General features: G+C 43.9%; 2 protein-coding genes across 4 annotated transcripts in view; one reads left to right on the top strand and one right to left on the bottom strand.

Moving 5' to 3' along the window:
* LOC129356383 (casein kinase II subunit alpha'-like) overlaps window positions 1–7,382 on the top strand; it is an 8,980-nt gene extending 1,598 nt beyond the window's left edge. For 2 of the 3 annotated variants that reach the window (XM_055025976.1, XM_055025975.1), the window contains exons 2-13: window positions 159–534; window positions 610–721; window positions 1,144–1,245; window positions 1,376–1,426; window positions 1,557–1,616; window positions 2,154–2,237; window positions 2,978–3,088; window positions 3,159–3,260; window positions 4,394–4,494; window positions 5,230–5,378; window positions 6,251–6,338; window positions 6,980–7,382. In XM_055025976.1, coding sequence (XP_054881951.1) covers window positions 428–534; window positions 610–721; window positions 1,144–1,245; window positions 1,376–1,426; window positions 1,557–1,616; window positions 2,154–2,237; window positions 2,978–3,088; window positions 3,159–3,260; window positions 4,394–4,494; window positions 5,230–5,378; window positions 6,251–6,324 — 1,053 coding nt within the window. In that variant the 5' untranslated portion in view covers window positions 159–427 and the 3' untranslated portion in view covers window positions 6,325–6,338; window positions 6,980–7,382. The other variant, XM_055025977.1, reaches the window with a different exon arrangement.
* Window positions 7,383–8,504: 1,122 nt separating this feature from the next.
* LOC129356376 (microtubule-associated tyrosine carboxypeptidase-like) lies at window positions 8,505–20,757 on the bottom strand. The gene is made up of 7 exons (XM_055025971.1): window positions 20,567–20,757; window positions 16,081–16,750; window positions 15,870–16,013; window positions 15,671–15,803; window positions 15,297–15,602; window positions 14,776–14,873; window positions 8,505–14,577 (listed from the first exon to the last, which is right to left on the bottom strand). The coding sequence occupies exons 2-7, from the start codon at window positions 16,708–16,710 to the stop codon at window positions 14,416–14,418; spliced, it is 1,473 nt and encodes a 490-aa protein (XP_054881946.1). The 5' UTR covers window positions 16,711–16,750; window positions 20,567–20,757; the 3' UTR covers window positions 8,505–14,415.
* Between the last annotated feature and the right edge of the window lie 768 nt (window positions 20,758–21,525).

Below are 21,525 nucleotides of genomic sequence, written 5' to 3'. Positions count from 1 at the left end.
ACATGCAGTACCATGATGACCACCAGGTGGCGCCCATAGCTCACAGTTTGACAGTGCGGGCTGGTGGATGTCGTCTTCTTCAGTGTAAATAAAATGTTTTGAGTGGTCAGATGGTGTTCCTCCAGGCGGACTGTAAGGCCTCCTGTTTCTCCCTGCAGCTGGCGGTTCTCCATCCCATCCTTCCCAATATCCTGCTCAGGAGCTTCACTCACTCTGTGATCGTAGCGTTGTCGTTCTGCACCGCGGCCGCCCCGGACCGGCCCGCCGCCTTCCCTGTCAGGCCTCGAGCCGCCAAAGCCAATGGTAAGCACAGCGGGCGACCTTAGAGCCGCAGACCCTGCACAGCCGCTGCGCTGCTTTCCGCTATCGAGCCGACGAGTATTACGAGGGAGGAGACGGTCCGGGACGCGGAGCCTCAACGCCAGCGATGCCCGGATCCTCGCCGGCCAGCAGCAAGGCTCGGGTTTACACCGACGTCAACACGCAGAAGAACCGGGAGTACTGGGACTACGACGCACACGTGCCAAACTGGAGGTGAGGCGGCGCACCGAGCAGCGCCGCAAGGACGTCGTTGTCATGGTAACAGCGAGTTGTTTCTGCTCTTCTCAGCAACCAAGACACCTACCAGCTGGTGCGCAAACTGGGCCGAGGGAAGTACAGCGAAGTGTTTGAGGCGATAAACGTTACAAACAACGAGAAGGTGGTGGTGAAAATCCTCAAGGTGAGAACTCTTCATCATCCTCATCCTCACTGCTGCAGATGAATGAGAATCAGGAAACGGAAACAAGTACTTTTAAACTGAACATTTACAAATAAAAGCTGCTATTTAATCTGTGTCCGACACCAGTTAGCTTTTTTAGGCTCCTGAAATCACCAAATTACCAAATAAAGCAAAACCTGGATGTCAAACCCGGCAGGTAGCAGAAAACCAAACGTTCAGTCAGGCTGAGTTTGATTTAAGAATCATGAGGGGAAACTTCTGCTCAGACTCGGGTTTGTTGTCGTATTTTTTCGGTTTTTCTTTGTGAAACTGTTTAAACGTTGAACATGTGAACATGACCAGCCTTTCCAGGCTTCAGGCTAAGCCAGAGCTTCCTCTCATTTCGTTTCCCTGTTGGTTAAATCCTGGTTTCTGCTCCTCAGCCTGTCAAGAAGAAGAAGATCAAACGGGAAATTAAAATTTTGGAAAACCTACGAGGCGGAACCAACATCATCCGCCTGGTGGACACGGTCAAAGATCCGGTGGTGAGTGAGAGCGGAGCGCCCGGCCCGCCGGCCGCCCGCAGCGCTGCATGGCCGCCGCCGTAATCCAGTCCGGCTAATGATCTCCACTTACCTGCAGCTGCTGTCCGTGTTTGTCGTTTTCTCTTTGCAGTCCAGAACGCCAGCACTTGTCTTTGAGTTCATCAATAACACAGATTTTAAGGTACTTGAGTTGGGCTGGCTCCACACTACCCTCCATGCACCGACAGGCAGCTAACAGAATGACTTCCTGTTAGCGTAGAAGCCTCTGGCGGCTAACGGCTAAAACTCGAGTGTCTCTTGTCGTTCTGCAGGAGCTGTACCAGAAGCTGACCGACTACGACATTCGCTACTACATGTATGAGCTGCTCAAGGTGAGATCAGCTGTACGAAGCTTAACCGCCACTTCCAGGATCTGTGGAGGACAAAAAGAGTAAAAACTCGGCGACAGAAACATGGAACGAACAAGAAATATTGATTTTAGTAACAATAAAACACTCATACAAGAAATTATTCCACTAAAAATGATTTGATCAAAAGGTGAAGTACGTCTGTAGACTGTATAAAGTATTTACTGCATCTTATTGATCTTCAAATGTCTGCAGATGGAAAATATTAGAACAACAAAGCTGGTTTATGAACAGGAGGTCTCACTATGACATGAAGATATTTGTTTGGTGCGTTTTTATTCTTCATGAAGTGAAAATTAGTTGCATTGTGTAACGTATCCAGAAATTGAACTCAACTCAGAGAAACAGTAAAAATGAAAAACATACGGTGGAGAAAAAAGAAATGAATCTACTGAAGTAAACCTGATGAAGGTCCTGCTGGTCCTGCTTGGTTCCAGACGGTTAAATAAATGTGTCATTATTTCTGTCTGAGGAGGAAACGATGATTTGTTTCTGCTGCAGGCTCTGGACTACTGCCACAGCATGGGGATCATGCACCGGGACGTGAAGCCGCACAACGTCATGATCGACCACCAGCTGAGGAAGGTGCTGCTCCTCTTCCTCCTCTTCCTCCCCAAAATGATCGTTTAGCTGCTGAATCAACAGGGCTGGGTTTTAATCAGGCATTTTCAAGGTTGGAAAGTGCTTAAAGGTCTGGAAGTGCTTAATATTCAAATGGCACCGGGTTCTAATGAAGTTTATTTACAGTTGAAACCAGATATTTAAATATGATAAAATAATAAATACACATTTTGTTTCTCACTGTCTGAGGTGTAATATTACACCTTTATTCTGGTTTTATTTTGACTCTGTTCTGGTAGTTTTATAGTTTTATATTTAAAGATTATGAAAAGACAAAAACATGTTTTTTACTCCTCTGAAGTTAAATAATATGACAGATTATTAGAGCCGATTAAAAAAAGAATTCAGTCATGAAATAATAACAAAAATGAAGACAAAAACATACCAGCATAAGGTTACAATAATGCGAAAACAAAGTTACTAAAATAAAGACGTAATATTACAAAAATAAAGTAACGTTACAGGAATAAAGTGAAAAAAAACAAGAAAAAAGTCGTATTACAAAAATGTGAATATTTTGAGAATAAAATCATAATTTTGCCAGACTAAAGTGGTGATGCGACAGTCATGAGAATAAATCTGAATATTTAGAGAAAAAAGTCATAATATTGTGGCTTTATTTTTCATTTTCTTGGCCCTGTCGCTGCGCCGCTGATGACCGTCGCTGGTCAGTTTGTGGACTAATGGAGTCTGTTGTGCTGCAGCTTCGTCTCATCGATTGGGGTTTGGCCGAGTTCTACCATCCCGCTCAGGAATACAACGTCAGGGTGGCGTCTCGCTATTTCAAAGGCCCTGAGCTGCTAGTGGACTATCAGGTTAGTTCATCTGAGTTAAATCTCGTTCTTAAACGGCTCCGATGGTCTCATTCTGCGGACGTTTTTGCAGATGTATGACTACAGTTTGGACATGTGGAGCTTCGGCTGCATGCTGGCCAGCATGATCTTCCTGAAGGAGCCGTTTTTCCACGGCCAGGACAATTATGACCAGGTAGGCGTCGCGCCCGCCGGGAACAATCCACACGTTACCACAACGCAGAGAAACGTGGGAAATCTGACACCCAACAACACATCTCACCCAGTATTTTAGTCTAGTTTCTAATGCAAATATCTTTGTGTATTAACTTATAAATATATGTGAAGATTTAAATAATTACTGTCATGCTGAAGGACTTCAGGAGTTTTAAATGCTGCATTTTTACAAAAAAATTTCGTTTGTTGTGATTGTGGAAACCTGACTAGTATTGAGTCAGCAGGGGGCGCCACTGAATCCCTCAAAGCTGCTGTATGAGCTGCAACCTGCAGTGGCTCTTCATAACTCTGGATAAAACAATAAAGAGTCATTTAATATACATTTAAAAGTAACATTTAAAAGTAACTCCAGCTCTTAGCCGCTGCTAACGGCATAATTATGTTGAATTTCAGACATCAACATATTTATGGCTGAAATTTACTGCTTTTTTACAATGTCCCTAATAACCTACAATTTAATGTATTTCATTTCCTTTAATAATTGGAACCAGGTGAGATTATAACTTCACCTGGTTCAACATATTTGACATGTATTGATTATTTTAAGGATGACACGCGACGAAATGTAACATTTGTTTTCAAATTGGTGGTTGTGTGATGTTTTATGGCTTTTTATTTTTCATGTGTAAAGCACTTTGAACTGGCCACACAGATAAATTTGATTGAAAACTGGGAGTTCTGAGTGGAAAATTATAGAAAAAAATGTTTTGTTTTTTTTTATCTAAAATGCAAAATGTTTTTAATATTTTTTAGTGATTTTGGCTCCATTGCTGATTGTGTTGTTCTGTCAGGAAATTGTTTTTTTTAGAGTCTCTATACTCCAGTTAATATTTATTCTATTTATTCTGCAGCTTTTACTTTTTTGAATTTTGGGTTTTATAAAACCTGTTATTGGACGCTGCGCCGCTTTTTTTCACGAATCAAACAGCTGCAAACAAGAACCTTCAGTTTCTGGGAAACATGCAGACGGTTCGAACTCAGCCTGACTGTGTGTGTGTGTGTGTGTGTGGTGTGTGTGTGTGTGTGTGTGTGTGTGTGTGTGTGTGTGTGTGTGCGTGTGTGTGTGTGCGTGTGTGTTCGTTCGTTCTGCAGCTGGTCCGCATCGCCAAAGTTCTCGGCACCGACGAACTGTTCGGCTACCTGCACAAGTATCACATAGAACTGGACACTCGCTTCAAAGACCTGCTGGGACAGTGAGTACCGATCCGACCCGGTTCTGACCCAGACATGTTCTTTTGTTTCTATTTTTCATGATTTCTATCAGTTTTATGAACTCTGGAGTCACGTTTCTGTCGTTATGTAAAGGTATCAGTCAGGGTGAGGGTACAACAAATGTCCAAGGCGTTACAGATGTGTACAATTTACTGAATGTTTCTGCTAAACTGGTGAAGGCGCTGCAGGAACGTCCAGCAGGTGCTGGTTGGGTTCAACAGGTGGCGCTGTTCTCCTGGTTTGCATCCAAATGTGATGATGAAACCAAATGAAGCCAAATAAACCCCAGGAGCACCGGGTAACCGAATGGGTGGCGGTGGCAGCATCATAGTCTGGATTGGATTTCTGCAAATGGATCTCATTTTCTTTCTTGGATGTTTTTTGTCAGTCTGCTAGCTAAAAAATGTGGAACGTTTCCAAATATGGGATTGTACTACTACAACTTTATTCACATGTTATCATATCCACTTATTGTTCTGATTATTTTCTTGAATTATTACAACTTTATTCTGATATTATTACAATTTTATTCCTTTTAATTTCAAACCTTGTAGTTTTCTCGTCTTAATACTGACGGCTGGACGAAGCTTGAGATTAAAGTTGAACCGTTTTAGTTGTGCAGCCAGATTATGTTTTGTTTGCCTTGTTACATATAAATCCTGTTGTAATTTGTGTCGTCATACCGTGGCTGACTGTGGGGGGCGCTGTGGTTCCAGGCAGTCGCGGAAGCGCTGGGAGCAGTTCATCCAGTCGGAGAACCAGCACCTGGTGAGTCCGGAGGCGCTGGACCTGCTGGACAAGCTGCTGCGCTACGACCACCAGCAGCGGCTGACGGCGGCCGAGGCCATGCGCCACAACTACTTCTGTCAGTACCTGCAGCACACTGCCGGGTTGCCAGGTTGGGCGGATTTCCCCCAAATGGATTGCTTCTAAAGCACCAGGAGGGTTTCTCAAAGTATTTCATAAGAAAACTTTTAAAAATAATTACTGTTTCAGAAAGAAACCAAAGTTTTCATGTTATTGGACTTATTAGTTAATTTATTTTGAAATCTGTTGAACGATTAGTTCAGGGGTATCAAAAGTAGTCGCAGGGCAAATAACCCCGTTTGGTTTAGTAGCTTAATTTGGTTTATTTAAAATTTGTTCAAAATCTAAATTAAAAAAAAAAGCCGAAGTCAAAAGTTTTTTTACATTTTCAATGTTTTGTAGGAAATTCTGAGATTAATCTCCAAAAGCTCACAACCTCAACAATAACCCAAATACGGCAGGAGAGATTTTGCACGTTTGCGATATTAATAGAAGTTGGACATTTTTTCCTTTCTTTCTTTGTATTTTTGGCCGGTTCTCTCGGTTCTGCCTGGGCTGGATCTGTCAGTCGGATCCGGCTGCTTCCCACCCAGTGGTCAGGCTCAGTCTCTGGGAGTAAACGGGTCGGATTCTCAGCAGTTGAGCTTCTTCTTTCAGGCGATGCGTTCAGGGAGCCAAGGCGTGGCTGCAGCTCTGGTTGCACCAGTTTCAGGAAAACGTGAATTTTTAAAGCTTCTGAGAACAGAAGGATGGCAGAAATGTAAAGCGATGCATTCCAGAGAGGAATTTTCTTTCAGCAGAGAGAAAAGGACCAGAAACTGGAGCTCATCTTTGCTTCACAGCTGTTGTCTTCTTGACACTCTGGTTCCAACCGTTTCCAGGAAGTTCCTGCTCATTCCTCGTCTCCCGTTGGGTTTGTTTGTCCCACAGACCCAGTGGTGAAGGAACAAGCGAACGCCAACACAGACGGCACAAAGGCAATAAGCAGCTCCAATGCAACATGATGACCAGACAGCAGGTAACCCGCCGTGGCCCTCTGGCATGGAAAATGAGAAATGTAGCTCTAAAAGCAGAAAACATCACAGACGGGGGAAACTCTTCACCCTTCCTGTGTTTAACTCCATCTGTTGTGACCAGGAGGTTTTATTAAATGTGACAAAACAAACCTCTGAATTACAGGAAGAGGAGTTTCCACTTCTAGACGGAGGCGTTCTTATCAACGGACTAATACATGTTTCACCGTCCAGCTGCTGCAGCCAGTTTGCACCTCAGTCCAGGGAGTCAATAGTTTATTTAATATTAGATTTAAATGAAAACAGTCACAGTATTCCTTTACTGAACTCAAAAACCTGGTCAGTGAACGCACCATGCCTCCCGGGTTAATATCTTTATCTAAATTAATGCATTCATGTCCTGTCCTGTTGTACTCCTGTTTATCACTCAACACAGGAGAAATAAACACACAACAGGAGTAATGAACACAAAATATAAGTTTAATGTTTATAATGCCAAACAGCGGTTCTAAACAATCTCAGGCAGGATTTAAAAACAGCTCCAGGAAATGTTAAAGGATTTATTAAATCTGTTTTTATTTTATTAATCTGACTCAGATTTTCTGTCTTCCTTTAATAACTTAGTTTTTTTTTTTCACCCATTCAGGAAAAAATCTTTCTTACCTCAACTTGCAACCTTTTCTTGGCAGAAACCTCTGCCTCCGCATCAACAGCCATACTGGAGCAAGATGTCAGTTTTTGCAGCACACACACTCAACCGCAACACACACACACCCCAGCACACACACACCCAACGGATCAGTACTGGACGGACTAAACCAATCCCATCAGAGCCCAGGGAACCCGCAGCCCCTCATAATTTGGATGGGAAATCAGATCTGAACCCGTTTTTAAACTAAGTGACTCGCTGGATCCGAAACCGGCCGCACCGTCGCTGCAGGAGATCCAGTTCCAGGTTTCAGCACTGACACGGAGGCTCTTTTCTGCTATGATAGAACAAAAGCTATATTGAAAGAGAATAAACAGTTTTTATTTAAAGAACGTGTCCAGGTTTCTTTCCCTGAGTGGATTTCACTGTTTCTGTGACATTAAAATAAATCTTCAAGTTCAGCTGATGGGCGAACTTCAACCTGTGAACTGAATCACAAACTGAACTGACCAATCAGAGGGAAGAGTTTATATCTTCAAATATAATAACAATTACTTAAGGTTGCTCTTTATGTGCAGCTTTCTATCGAAGTAAAACAGTTTCCCACATGTTTTATCTGAAAATATAAATTATTGTCCAAGATTTAATTTCTTGGCATAAAATAAGAAAATCTACAGATTTTGGTTTTGAGGGTTTTTTGCCTTCATGGTGATGAAATCTACTTCAGTTTACTAACTGCTGACCGGAAGGGGATGAATATTTATGCAGTTTTTAAAAAATACTTTTTTACTTAGTATTTTGTAAAAGATTACACTTTTACAAAATACATCAGAAATGACTGATGTTCTTTCTTTTTTACATTCATCTGGAGAGTATCCAGCCTGAACTCATTTTTATTTTACAGAAACTGAGTTTAGTTTGAGATAATGAGCCAAAGTGTGTTTATATGTTGAGTCATAAAGCTTCATAAACAGATCGGCAATGAGAGGTAAAATGATCCATCATGTTATTGAGGCTCGACTCAGGCACAGATTTCTCATCCTGTTTACAATTAATGCTTTTTTCAAAAATACAAACCTGAGCAGATCAAGAAGGTTTAAGGTTTTATAATCACACCATAAAATATCCTGTTATGTTAAAGGTCTTCAACTGTCAGGTTCATGAAATGTTGCAGTTCAGTATCTTTAAATACATATCAACACAAATCCAACATGGAGTAAATAAATTAAGAGGCACAATGATGGCTTCCAGTTGAGCTGCTACAGACTTTTCAGAACTTCAGAGCAAAAAAACAAGTTTGAACCTCAAAGGAATATTTCTCAGCTATTATTATTGCTCCTGAATGTATTTCCAGTTTCTGGCAGTTGAATGCTTCTGTAGAAATGAGCATGTTGAGTTGGTAAGAATCTGTTTTGCGTTTTGGTCATAGCAGCAACATTAAAAGTCCAGAACTTCAGCGTTTGAACGTGAAATGAAGACGCCTTGTCGGTTTTACTGGACAGAAATGAGTCGGACCGCAGAGTTCAGTAAGTGCTTGTTTAATAAATAACACTGGAACTTCAACATGTATTTCCAGAACAGAAAACACTTGTGCAACATTCGTGCGTTACAAGTTGGTGCATTCGTTTTGGAAGAATCCGGGCCAAAGTTCTGAACGCTCAGATTTCAAACGATCCTGCTGAGGCGACGTGAACTGTAAACACAGCAGAGAAAAGTCCAACCGGTCCGCAAAAATCAAACCACGCATTTAAAAAGCATCCACCGGTTTTCAGATAAAAACGTGACCCGGTTCTGCTCCGACCCGAACCGAATGCCGTGACCAACGAACGTCCTTAGTGTCAAAGTAAAAAGCAGCAAACGAGCACAAGAACTTCAAGAGCTTCAGCGGATGAGCGCTAAACCCATCGAAGGCACCGCGAGACCCGGCCTCCTCAGAACCGAAACATCTGGGTCAGAACCAAAACATCTGGATCAGAACCAGGACAGCTGGATCAGAATCAGGACAGCTGGGTTCAGCTGCTTCACTAAACAACCGAAAACAGTACTAGATGCCACTTTGGCATTTCATCTATTTAAAAAATCAGGACTGGTTCAACATTTGGGAGGTTCATGGTTTCATTGCAGCTGTTGTTTGTGAGCATAAAGTTTCTCAGCTACAACATTCAAAATATAAGAATACAAAAGATCTGACAACCAGAGGTTTAAAAAATAAATTCTCTCTCCAAATGATTTCCTTCAAACTTTGTGTGTCAATACTTAACCTTCCTATCCGTCCAAGCTCCTTCCTCTCCAGGCTCCACTCCACCACCAGAGTCTGGGCCCGGGGGAAGATTACCTTGAGCTTCGCCCCGAGCCGGTCATCCAAGCCATCCATTTCCTTCTGCTTTATCGGGTTCGGGTCACGGGGGTAGCAGCTTCAGAAGGGAGGCCCAGTCTTCCCTCTCCGTGGCCACTTCTTCCGGCTCCTCCGGGGGAACCCCAAGGCATTCCAAGGCCAGCTGAGACATAGTCCCTCCAGTGTGGCCTGGGTCTTTCCCGGGGCCTCTTCCCGGTGGGACGTGCCTGGAACACCTCTTCAGGGAGGTGTCCACAGGAGGCATCCTAACCAGATGCCCGAGCCACCTCAACTGGCTCCTCTCGATGTGGAGGAGCAGCGGCTCTACTCTGAGTCCCTCCCAGATGACTGAGCTTCTCACCCCATCTCTACGGGAGAGCCCATACACCCTATGGAGGAAACTCATTTTGGCTGCTTGTATCCGAGATCTCATTCTTTTGGTCATGACCAAAAGCTCATGACCATAGATGAGGGTGGGAACGTAGATTCACTGATGAATTGAGAGTGTCGCTTTTTGGCTCAGCTCTCTCTTCACCATGACGGACCGGTACAGCATCCTCTTCACGGCAGATGCTGCACCAATCTGCCTGTCGATCTCCTGTGCCCTTCTTCCCTCATTTATGAACAAGATCCCGAGATACTTGAACTCCTCCACTTGGGGCAGGACACCCCCTCAACCCGGAGAAGGCACTCTACCCTTTTCCAGTAGTGGTTAGTGGACAGCTCCGCACCTCTCTTCACCCGAGTGTCGAAGACACTCGGGTGAAGTGTATATCTTCACCCGAGTGAAGATATACACTTCACCCGATAAAACGATGACAAAGTCGGTCATCGAACTGTGGCCAAGGGTGTCCTGGTGCTGTTGGCCACCACCCATCCCACACTGCACCTGACCCCATTGGCCCCCTCATGGGTTGGGGGACCCATGCTTCCTCTTCGAGCTGAGCCCATGGGTAAAAGTTCGGCCACCAGGTGCTCGCCATCGTGCCCCACCTCCAGACCTGAATCCAGAGTGGGACCCCGGTGACCCACGTCCAGGCAAAGGAACACCAAGTCCAAAGTTGTCATTCATCATTGGGGTCTTTAGGCTGTGCTGTGTCTGGCCCCTCATCCAAACTCACAGTGATTCTCAGCACGCACGTCTTCCACCAGTGTCCGAGCGCCAAAGAACTTCAGGTCAATAAAACTTACTGCTGCTTTTCCTCTGTGATTAATATAAATTTCCAGATTTGATTATTTATTTTGACTTGAAAAGAATCTTGAATGTAGAGTCCCAGAAAGATTTAATGCGGCTGGATTTTTTGGCTGGTTTTACTATTTTCTCTTTGCAAATGGAAATGAATGGCTCCTCTACCATTGAACTGTTGAAACCCAACATTAAGAGAACATCTTTTTTTGAGCAGCCCATTTTTTTGGAGACTGCTCTCAGTATGTCATTGCAGAGATTGTTCAGACTACTTTGAATGTTCTTTAGATCTTGACCCTTTACCTCGGCATAGATTTTCTCAGACAACCTCTCTATGATGGCTTGGAGGTCTTCGAACTTGCATGGTATCCTTGATTTTGGGATGACCTTGATAAGAATTGCATTAACAAGCAGCATGATGGATGACTTCTGCTCCTCTTTCTCTGCGACTGGCAGCGATTCAGCAACCTTTGTGGTAACCACTGACTTCTGCTTTGCATCAACTATCTGTCTGCCTTTTGAGTGAGTCAATTCCTCTGAAATTCCGTTTTTCACTATTGGAAGTGTTCCTTCCCTTGGTGCCGGTGAAACTCTATCGCATTGTTCTTTGCTGTCATTTTGACGGTTCTTCACTTTGACTCCAGCTGCTTTGTTCTTCTGTTGTGCAGCTGGATCTCCAGCTGCTCCTCGTCCTATTGGAGAGGAGCAGCTCTCCACTGGGCTCTCTACTGGGAGAGCTGCTCCCACTGGAGCCTCAGATGACTTCTGCTCCTCTTTCTCTATGACTGGCAGCGGTTCGGCAACCTTTGTGGTAACCATTGACTCCTTCTCTTCATCAACTGTTCCTTCTTCATCCCCTGGAGCCGGTGAAACTCTACTGCATTGTTCTTTGCTGTAATTTTCAAGGTCCTCCGTTTTGACTCCAGCTGCTTTGTTCTTCTGTTGTGCAATGGGAAGAGGAGCAGCTCCATCTCCTGCTGCTTCTCTTCCCATTGGAGCCTCAGATGACTGCTGCTCCTCTTTCTCTGCGACTGGCAGCGGTTCAGCAACCTTTGTGGTAACCACTGACTCCTGCTCTGCATCAACTAACTGTCTGCCTTTTGGCTGCTTCGATTCCTCTAAAATGAAGTTTTCCACTGTTGGAACTGTTGCTTCTTCCTCCCCTGGAGTCGGTGAATCTCTATTGCATTGTTCTTTGCAGTAATTTTGACAGTTCTCCATTTTGACTCCAGCTGCTTTTTTCTTCTGTTGAGCAATGGCAAGAGAAGCAGCTCCATCTCTAGACTCTCGTTTGTCAATTGGTGGAAGGTCGTCCAATGAATTACCTGGGATCGCTGAACGGTGTTGGTCAGAGATTGACTTTTTCACTTCCCTGACCTTTGCAGCACCTCAAAGATGAAGTCTTCCATCATTTTCAGATATGACTCCTTTTCCTTCATCATAAGATTAGCAGCTTTTGTCAGATCTGAAAACTCCTCAGAAATAAATTCATCCACCATCTTTATATCTGATTCCCTTTCCTTAGAGATCAACTCATTTATATGCATGGTCTTTGAAAGTTCCTCCAAAATGAATTCATCCACCATCTTCAAGTCTGATTCCTGATTTTCAGAAACAAGATTTCTGTCATACGTCTCGTCTGTTGCCACTTCAGAGTCTAATTTCTCAAGGATGCCTGGTTCCAGGTTTCCTGTATTCTGTGGAGTTTTGATGATGTCGTCCTCTGCAGCTTGGAAATCAGAGCTGGCACCTGGGTGGTCTTCTCTCTGTTGCTGTTCTCTAGCAGCTTTTCGTTCTCTCTGACGATGTTCTTTACAGCAACACACTAGCAATTCCTCTATCAGCTGGAGAGCAAGTGGAAGGATTGAATCCACTGCGTCCGACCAAGACTTGTGGCCGGCCACAGAAGTTGCTGGACCTTGCGTGGAGCAGACAGATTTCAGCAATTCTTTGACATATGAAATAAATAAGTCATTGAAACAGTCAAAACTCTTGGGATGAACCTTCCTTGTAATCTGAAGGGTGTCTGCAAATGTTGTTAGCAGCACATTTCCCAAGATCGTGTCCACATCTTGGAATCTGATGCCCTTCTTAGGGATATTGCAGAGAATGAAGCTGCCACATTCATTCAGTAAGTTTAAAAGCAGCTCCTTCAAGGAGGACTTGGTGTCGCAATCAGGATTCCCCATGGCTAAATCCAGGGTCTGATCCAATGAAATGGACCAAAAAAACTCTTCAACCATCGGCGCGATCATGTTCCCAAAAAAACCGGGAGCGCACAAGGCTTTGGATTCGCAATGTGGCTCATGGCTTCTTGGATTTGCAATGGATACTAAAGCAAACTCTCAGATACTTGAAGAACTATTTAGCTAAAATCGCAAACTATCTCAATCTCTCACCAAACTCCAGCTCTCTCTCAACGAATGTAACAGACTTGTTGCATAAAAACCCCAGAAAGCTCTGTGATGTCATCAAGGACCAGATTCTGTCCATGCTCAGCTTACCGACCGTTGCTAGGTGAGTCACAAGCTGTGTAGAGAAATAATGTCTAATTTTAAGGAACAAATTAAAAGTGAAGAAAAAGTGAAAGTGTCCAGGTTTTAGAGGCTCTGAGGCTGAGAAGTACTCCGACACTCACTAAAGTGTTTGAGAAAAGTCTTTTTTTATCTAAGCTGCTTAATTGGACGGATTCCTACAGCTCAGTTTATTAAGATTTTGTCAATATTTATAAAATAAGGGCCAATTCATAAAACATACACTTTAATATTCTGGTGACCACTGTTTTAATTTTGGGATAGTTTAGAGCGAAACAACACTACAAGTAATAGTTTTTTATAATCTCTGAAAGGTGCCAGTCTGCTAGGTCTCCTTTATGCCATTATTTTTGACTTCCATAAATAACATTCATCTTTTAAACTCTCTTTCCCTTTCACCAAAAAAGCTTATTTTTAGCTAATAATGTTAAAATTTACCTTTCATAATCCAATCTCTGTGATCGATTAGTATTCCTAGATATCATTGAGCTTTTTATCTGCTTTTCAAGATTATTTCAAATGCATTGATTAAAGTTTGAATGGATTATATTTTTGATTTAAAAGTCCTGATTTTCAGAGGCGGTAGTCACCAAAACCCTGTTATCTTTGGGAAACGTCCACCAAAGACCCCAAATGTTGAACCAGACAAAGTAAAGTTTGGTTGTTGCAGCGGGAGAACTCACAGTAGCGAACTAAGAAAGCTCACCAAGGACACAATTAAGACAACGCCGCTGATTAGCTCCATAATAACACTGATAATTAAAACCCTGGGGGCGAAACGCTCGGCTGAGTCCAGTGGCACTTGGTATTTTAAAGATTCATGACCTCAGTCACTGCGAACCCCTCTGGTTTTTAAATGTTGTGTCCTTGGTGTTCTTTTTAAAAATGCAAACAATCTAAGGCATAAAAACGTCGTTTCAAAAACAAAACATAAAGCTAACACCAGTGACATTCAGTTTGTTCTTTTTGCAACCTAACAAAAACGTAAACGAGTGAAACATAAATAAAGCCGTCTATGATTATGTGAGTCTACATATATAATGGTGATTACGTAGTGATAATAGTGAGGTAACTTGATAAAGGGAGCGCAGTTAAAATGCACCGATCCGCGTTGGAAACGCAGCACAACCATGCATCCGAGTGAAAACGAGGGAGGTGTCGTCCCGTTTGGATCGTTCAAGTTTTATAAAAACGCTGGACGGGTTTTTCCACAGGAAGTGACGTTACGATGTTTTTCCTTGTCAAGTTTTGGTGGGAATCAATAAAATCGCTGGGCAGGTTTTTCACATAAAGAGTCGTTACGACTCCCTATCAAGTTTTGTTACAATGCGACATTTTTTCCTGTAGAGCGCCGTTAAGATGTGACCTTTCGTGGGATTCAGGGCAGCAGCTGCTGCAGCGTTGCGTCGTCCAGCTCGTTGACGGCCACGATGTGGTCCAGGTGCTGCAGGTAACGCGCCTGGTCATGCATGAAGTGAGGGATTCTGGTCCGGTTCAGGGCCGCCAGAGGACGCAGACGCTCCACATCCTCGAAAGACACCTGCGGAGGAGACAGGTTGGAAACATGTTGAGAAAGAAATCTTCGTAGCAAAATGAAGCATTTTGTTGGTTTCAGGACAGACTGATGCCTTCAAGCAGAACTCAGGGCGCAAAACTCGGTTCCTGTCATTTATTTCTTTCCATCTTTTGGATCGTTTGTCTCAGTTCATCTCAGGCGTCAGATAATCCGGTTGCTTACCTTTCCTAGAGACGTCAGCATCTTAAAGTCGATGTTCCTCCGATGGCGAAGAATCCGCAGGATCCCGTCCAGGTAGACTTGATCTTTGCTGAAACAACCTGAAAAAAACCAAACGATGATCCAGGATTTTCTACACAAAGATTAAATAAATTTTTTTTCTTAAGCTAATGTTCCCTGGGTTTTGTCTCTCAGGCTCTTGACTGACTTTCTGCAGAAAATTAAAGTTTCCTCCCGTTCTGCATTTAGGTCTGAACAAACGGCTCCTCGTTAGAGATGAAAACCGTTTAAAATCTGTGGGTGTTTTTTTGCCCCGTTGGGCCTGAATGAGTCTGTTTTAGGTTAGGGGTTAGCTTACTGTACGAACAAACATAACGTTATTCCTGGTTGGCTGAGGTGAAGGTCAGCAGTCGGTCCTGAAACCTGTAGGTGTGTGTGTGTGTGTGTGTGTGTGTGTGTGTGTGTGTGTGTGTGTGTGTGTGTGTGTGTGTGTGTGTGTGTGTGTGTGTGTGTGTGTGACTCACCGGGTTGCGCGGTGTCGGTCTGACCCCTCTTGGCCCGCAGGCAGTACTCCCAGCGGACGTCCGGGTCGTGGACGAAGCGGGCGATGTGGGCGAAGAGGCGGCTGAAGCTCATGCTGGCGGCGTGGAACACGGTGTAGTAGAGCAGCGCCGCGCGCCACAGGTGCGGCTGCTTCCTCAGCAGAACGCTGTGCAGGCTGGCCAGGCCCTCCTCCGTCGGGTTGGCCGGCTTCAGGCCTAGCTGCCGCCGCGCCTCGGCGGACGCCCAGGGCTGCAGCGCGTTGTTGGCGCCGCGTAGGTAGTGGGTTCCTGAGGAAGAGGATAGAAAATATGCTGCTTCTGTGTGTGTGTGTGCGTGCGTGCGTGTGTGCACACACCGATCTCGTGCCGCAGCATCCCCTCCAGCCAGTGCTGGCGAGCGCCGGCCAGGTTGATGGTCAGAGTGGGACGGCAGCTCTCCACCACCATGACGGCCTGCGACAGCAGCTCATCAGAGAGACGCACCACCACCTGCAAACACACACAGGTAAACACCTGCACAGGTGACAGCCACGCCTCCGTCCCGCCTACCCTCACCTCCCCCACGCAGCCCTCCTTCTGCAGGTATTTGCGGACCGCCGCCCAGACTTGACTCTTGGGCAGGACGCTGCCTCCTGTCGCCTCCTCGAAGTTCTCGTAGGAGCCGAACTTCCTCAGGACGCACTCCATGATCCCCACGGCCTGCGGACAACCAGAGGCGATCAAACTGGGTCGCTGGGTCGAGGTCAAAGGTCAGAGGGGGACCCACCTGCTCCACGAAGAGGCCCGACCCCTCCCGGTACTTGTCGAGAACGCTCCGCGGTTCGGGCTGCGCGTACTCGAACTGCGGCTCGTATTTATAGTCGGACTGGAAGAACGTCTGCTTCTCCTGCTCCAGGTTCAAAGGTCGCAGGGCGACCAGCAGGCAGGGTCGGGCAGGCGGGGGGGCCGCCGAGCCCACCGCCCCTTTGGCAATGTGAGGCAGGGAGGTGGCGGGACGCAAGCGTCCGCCGGCCCGCGGCCCTGCGGTGTAGTTGACGGAGCAGGAGCTCTCGCTGCGGCGCATCCAGCCGCCCGCCGACAGGCTGGGGCTGGTGAGGCTGCGAGCCCGGGGCGACGGGGCGGCCGCGGGGGAGGGGGTGGCCGCCCCGCTGCGCCACGGCGGCTGAAGCACTGCGGGACGCGGCGACGAAGTCACCTCCATGCTGAGGGGCCGGCGGAGGGGCGCTCTGGTCCTCGGGGTCGCGACCCCGTTCTGGGACGGCACCGCCTCCTTCTTGGCCGCATTGCTCCGTCTGGCTTTGGCGGTTCTGGGCGGATCTGGACGGACGTCCGACCGGTCCCTGACGCTTTCAGCCTCGACCTGATCCATGAAGACTTCACCTGAGTTCAACACCATCACCACCGCCGCCGCGCCTCAGGCTCCGCCTCATTTACACCTGAGGATGACACACAGCTCTACATTACGATGTCACCAGGTGACTCTGAACCCATCCAATCACTGAATAAATGTTTAGAACAAACAAATGTGTGGATGTGCCAAAACTTTCTCCAACTGAACAAAAATAAAACTGAAGTCATTATTTTTGGACCTAAAGAGGAACGATCTAGAGTCAATGCACAGCTTCAGTTATTACAACTAAAAACTAGCGATCAGGCCCGAAACCTGGGAGTAGTGATGGACTCGGACTTGAACATCCAGAGCCACATAAAGACACTAACAAAATCGGCCTTCTATCACCTGAAGAACATCTCCAGGATTAGAGGACTAATGTCTCAGCCAGATCTAGAGAAACTCATCCATGCATTTGTCTTTAGTCGCATTGATTATTGCAACAGCATCTTCACAGGCCTGTCCAACAAATCAATCAAACAGCTGCAACTGATCCAGAAGCTGCTGCTCGCGTTCTCACTAGAACCAGGAAAATAGAGAAATAACACCAGTTTTAAAGTCCCTCCACTGGCTCTGTAGCTCAAGAATAGATTTTAAAATACTGTTGTTAGTTTACAAATCACTGAACGGTTTAGCACCACAATACATCAAAGATCTGCTTGTTGTATCAACCTTCCAGACCTCTCAGGTCTTCTGGTTCTGGTCTGCTCTGCATCCCCAGAACCAGAACCAAGAGAGGAGAAGCAGCTTTCAGCATCTATGGACCAAAAATTTGGAACAAACTTCCAGAAAACTGTAAAACAGCGAAAACCCTGACTTCCTTCAAATCTCAAGTAAAAACGCACCTGTTTAGAGTTGCATTTGAAATGTAATATCAGCTAAATTCTAGGTTGGAGTCCTTGTCAAATAATATCTTGACTAAAGTACCATAAATTCTAGGTTGGAGTCCTTGTCAAATAATATCTTGACTAAAGTACCATAAATTCTAGGTTGGAGTCCTTGTCAAATAGTATTTTGACTAAAGTACCATAAATTCTAGGTTGGAGTCCTTGTCAAATAATATCTTGACTAAAGTACCATAAATTCTAGGTTGGAGTCCTTGTCAAATAGTATTCGACTAAAGTACCATAAATTCTAGGTTGGAGTCCTTGTCAAAGAATATCTTGACTAAAGTACCATAAATTCTAGGTTGGAGTCCTTGTCAAATAGTATTTTGACTAAAGTACCATAAATTCTAGGTTGGAGTCCTTGTCAAAGAATATCTTGACTAAAGTACCATAAATTCTAGGTTGGAGTCCTTGTCAAATAGTATTTTGACTAAAGTACCATAAATTCTAGGTTGGAGTCCTTGTCAAATAATATCTTGACTAAAGTACCATAAATTCTAGGTTGGAGTCCTTGTCAAATAGTATTTTGACTAAAGTACCATAAATTCTAGGTTGGAGTCCTTGTCAAAGAATATCTTGACTATAGTACCATAAATTCTAGGTTGGAGTCCTTGTCAAATAGTATCTTGACTAAAGTACCATAAATTCTAGGTTGGAGTCCTTGTCAAATAATATCTTGACTAAAGTACCATAAATTCTAGGTTGGAGTCCTTGTCAAATAGTATTTTGACTAAAGTACCATAAATTCTAGGTTGGAGTCCTTGTCAAATAATATCTTGACTAAAGTACCAAAGGTTTAAAGGCCCAGTTGATGCCTATATGTATGAATTTGATTTTGTGGATATGTATGTATTTTTTTTTTTTTTTTTTTTTTTTTCCTGTTGTGGGCAACGGGGCCCGGCGAATACCCGTGGTTAAACGGACGGCGGAGTCCGGCGGTAACAGGCGCTTAAATTCCGTGTCAAAGGGAAGGGGAAGAAGGGGAGAGAAGAGGGAAGGAAGGAAAAGGAAAAAAAAAAAAACTTGGTATTTTATTCTATGTTGCATGCCTTTGTGTTTTGTGTTTATGATGTAAAGCACTTTGAAATGCCTTGTAGCTGAAATGTGCTATACAAAAAAAAAAAAAAAAAAAAAAAAAAAAAAAAAAAAAACGAACAGCCATCATTTCACTGTAAAACTGCAGCTTGTGACTTTTGGAATATTTATTTTTACATATTTAATAAAACTCTCACTATGTTCTGACTCTGTGATATGAGACAAATAACTGTGAAAAGATTGATCTCCTCTACCTCCACTCTGATCTACCAATAAGAAATGCGCAGATCCTGACCTAAAACAACCAATCAGAGCCAGAGGGAGGGGCTTAGCGCTGTCAATCATGCTCCTGTACGCTGGCAAAGGTGCGAATGGCGGAGAAACAATTTATTGTTCCAGAAAATTGTTTATCTGCCATAATTAGTGTCTATGTTAACTAGGTTATAGCACAGCAGAGAGCAAAAGGAGGTGCGTTCACTGGGATGATTGACAGCAGTAAGACCCTCCTCCTGGCTCTGATTGGTTGACTGAACTCTGGATTTCTGCAATTAGCTCTTTTTTATGCAAGTCTCATATTATTCTGTTACAACTCAGTGATGTTTAATAATGTAGAAACTTTTTTTTGTATAAAAGTTACCTACTGCAGCTTTAAAAATGTTACTTAAAACCATTTAAAACCTCCACAAATACTACCGTTGCATGATGCTGCCACCGCCGTGCTTTTCAGTGGCTCAGTGAATCTCAAGCTGACATCTTGATGTCGCACACAAACCAACTTAGGCAAAAAAGAAAAAGAAACTATTTATCAAGGATTGATTTGGTTTGAAAGATAAAAGCTGCTCCATCCACTTTTCAAAATAAAAGTAAAACCAATATTGACGATAAAAAAACTTTTCCTTCAGCGAGCAGATGAAAGGTGCAACTAATAATTATGTATTAATTTCTTTAATTAGGTAAAAAAAAAGAATTCTGCAGATTTTTCATCTGACCGCTTAAGCCTTTTCTGTTCATTATAAACATTTTAAAGATGCGAATAAATTGTTCAGTTCTTTTCCAAATAAGAAAATAAGCATGTTATTGCCTGAAGCCACTTCATTTATGATTTTGTTTAATTTTTATTTGTTTATTTGTTTATTTTTATTTATCTTTTTGGTTGTTTTATCTTTTTATTTCAGATGTTTAAAATGTATCTGAGCTCCAGTGTTAACTGTTCTTTAGAAACTGAAGCTTATTGATCTGTGAGTCCGTGTACATCCAGTACTATGTCATTACCAATATATGAGCTGAAAATGGTCTCAAAACGATATTATTGTTTATTGCAATAATTTCGGGAATATTTTGTCGTCCAGCGGTTTGTAATCGACAGGCCTAGCTTAGAGGCTGCAGAAGACATGGTGGAGCTTCATCCAACCTAGATATTATGGGATGGTTTAGATTGTAAGCAGATTTTGCCTTAATATGGCCTAATCAAAGTCCCGTTGGAAATATGGCGGAGTCTGTGATAAAACTTGAAAACTGATGTTTAGAGACGCTAACCTTCAGCTAAATCCCAGAAAACATGTTGAAGTTTGTTGATCTAGCAGGATAATATCTTCAGTTTGTTTAAATAGTTAGCAAGGAGTGAATGAATGAATAGGTGAATGAATGAGTGGGTGAGTTAATGAATGGCTGTGATTCAGGAACTTTCTGGTGTTTCTGGTGAATAAATGGGTTAAGTTGAGCAGGATTCCGGCGGCTTCATGTCATGCTGATTAATCCATGACATCCGGCCACAAACTGTCCGGAACGGAGACAAATCTCAGCGTTTCCTCCACAGGACAATAACTCCACCGGGCAGAGAAACAAACAGAAACACCCAGCAGGAGCTCCGGATCAGAAGCACATCCGCTTAGCGTCAACGACAGTTTTTAACTCCACAAAGTCACTCAGAAAACACTCACCGCGCTAGAAACTAAAGGTCCCGGCTCTCCGGCGGAGGATGGGAAGGTCTCAGCGGCTCCTTCCAGTCATGGCCGAGGCGGAGCCGCGTCTGCTTCCACCGGGGGAGGTGATGGTGATTAGCGGATAACGGTTCAGGGAGGAGCGGGGCCTGGGGCGGCTGGCTGCCTGGCTGGAAGCCGGCCACCGAGCGGCGGATGTGTTGGAAGATATGACGCAGCACGCCTGGAACGACGTGCTCCCGTTGCGTCATTACGTACAGCAACGGAACCCACAGACGTTTCGCGATTCGTTTTAACTTGGTTTAGTTTTTATGCTAACATTTTTTGGTCACTAGATAAAATACAAGTAATGTAGTCAGAATAAAAGAAAGTACACCCCTGTTCAATTCCGATGTCTTATGAACCAATAAATAATTAATCCACTCTTAATTAATCACACTAATTAAATCAAGCCAACAGATTCTGCTCTTATTATTATACACAGCAATGTGCTCAAACCTTTGTCAGTGTTTTTTTTTCCTTTGTCAATGTTTGCTAATGTAGAAAAAACAGAATTTCTTTATTGTGATATTTCCATTCAATAAGGAACACAATTAAAACCCCATGAGAATAAGTTTGCTCACATGATACGTCATTAAAAACAGGCCATACGTCATGCCGTCATGACGCTGTAGTCCTGCAATAGAGATGAAGCTGATGTCCGTTTTTATTTTCATATTGAAAAGATTTCTCTCAGCTTGCAATGGAAGATAGCATGTTACATTGTCTGCTTTCCCACAGTCACTTTTCCCAGTCTGCTGTTTCCCCGATACGAATAATGTTCCATTAAGTCCAGTCTTCCCAGTTCAAATAATTGTCTCCTCTCCTTTCTCACTTCTCCAAATTTTCCTTCTGATTTTATAAAACTTTTCCTTTCCTTTCTTCCTCCCATTACTTTTGCCGCCTTTCATTTTCTGTTT

Source organism: Poeciliopsis prolifica, unplaced genomic scaffold (genome assembly GCF_027474105.1).
Source record: "Poeciliopsis prolifica strain line A6 unplaced genomic scaffold, Auburn_PproV2 SCAFFOLD169, whole genome shotgun sequence".
NCBI lineage: Eukaryota > Metazoa > Chordata > Actinopteri > Cyprinodontiformes > Poeciliidae > Poeciliopsis > Poeciliopsis prolifica.
This window is presented reverse-complemented; position numbering and strand designations above follow the sequence as displayed.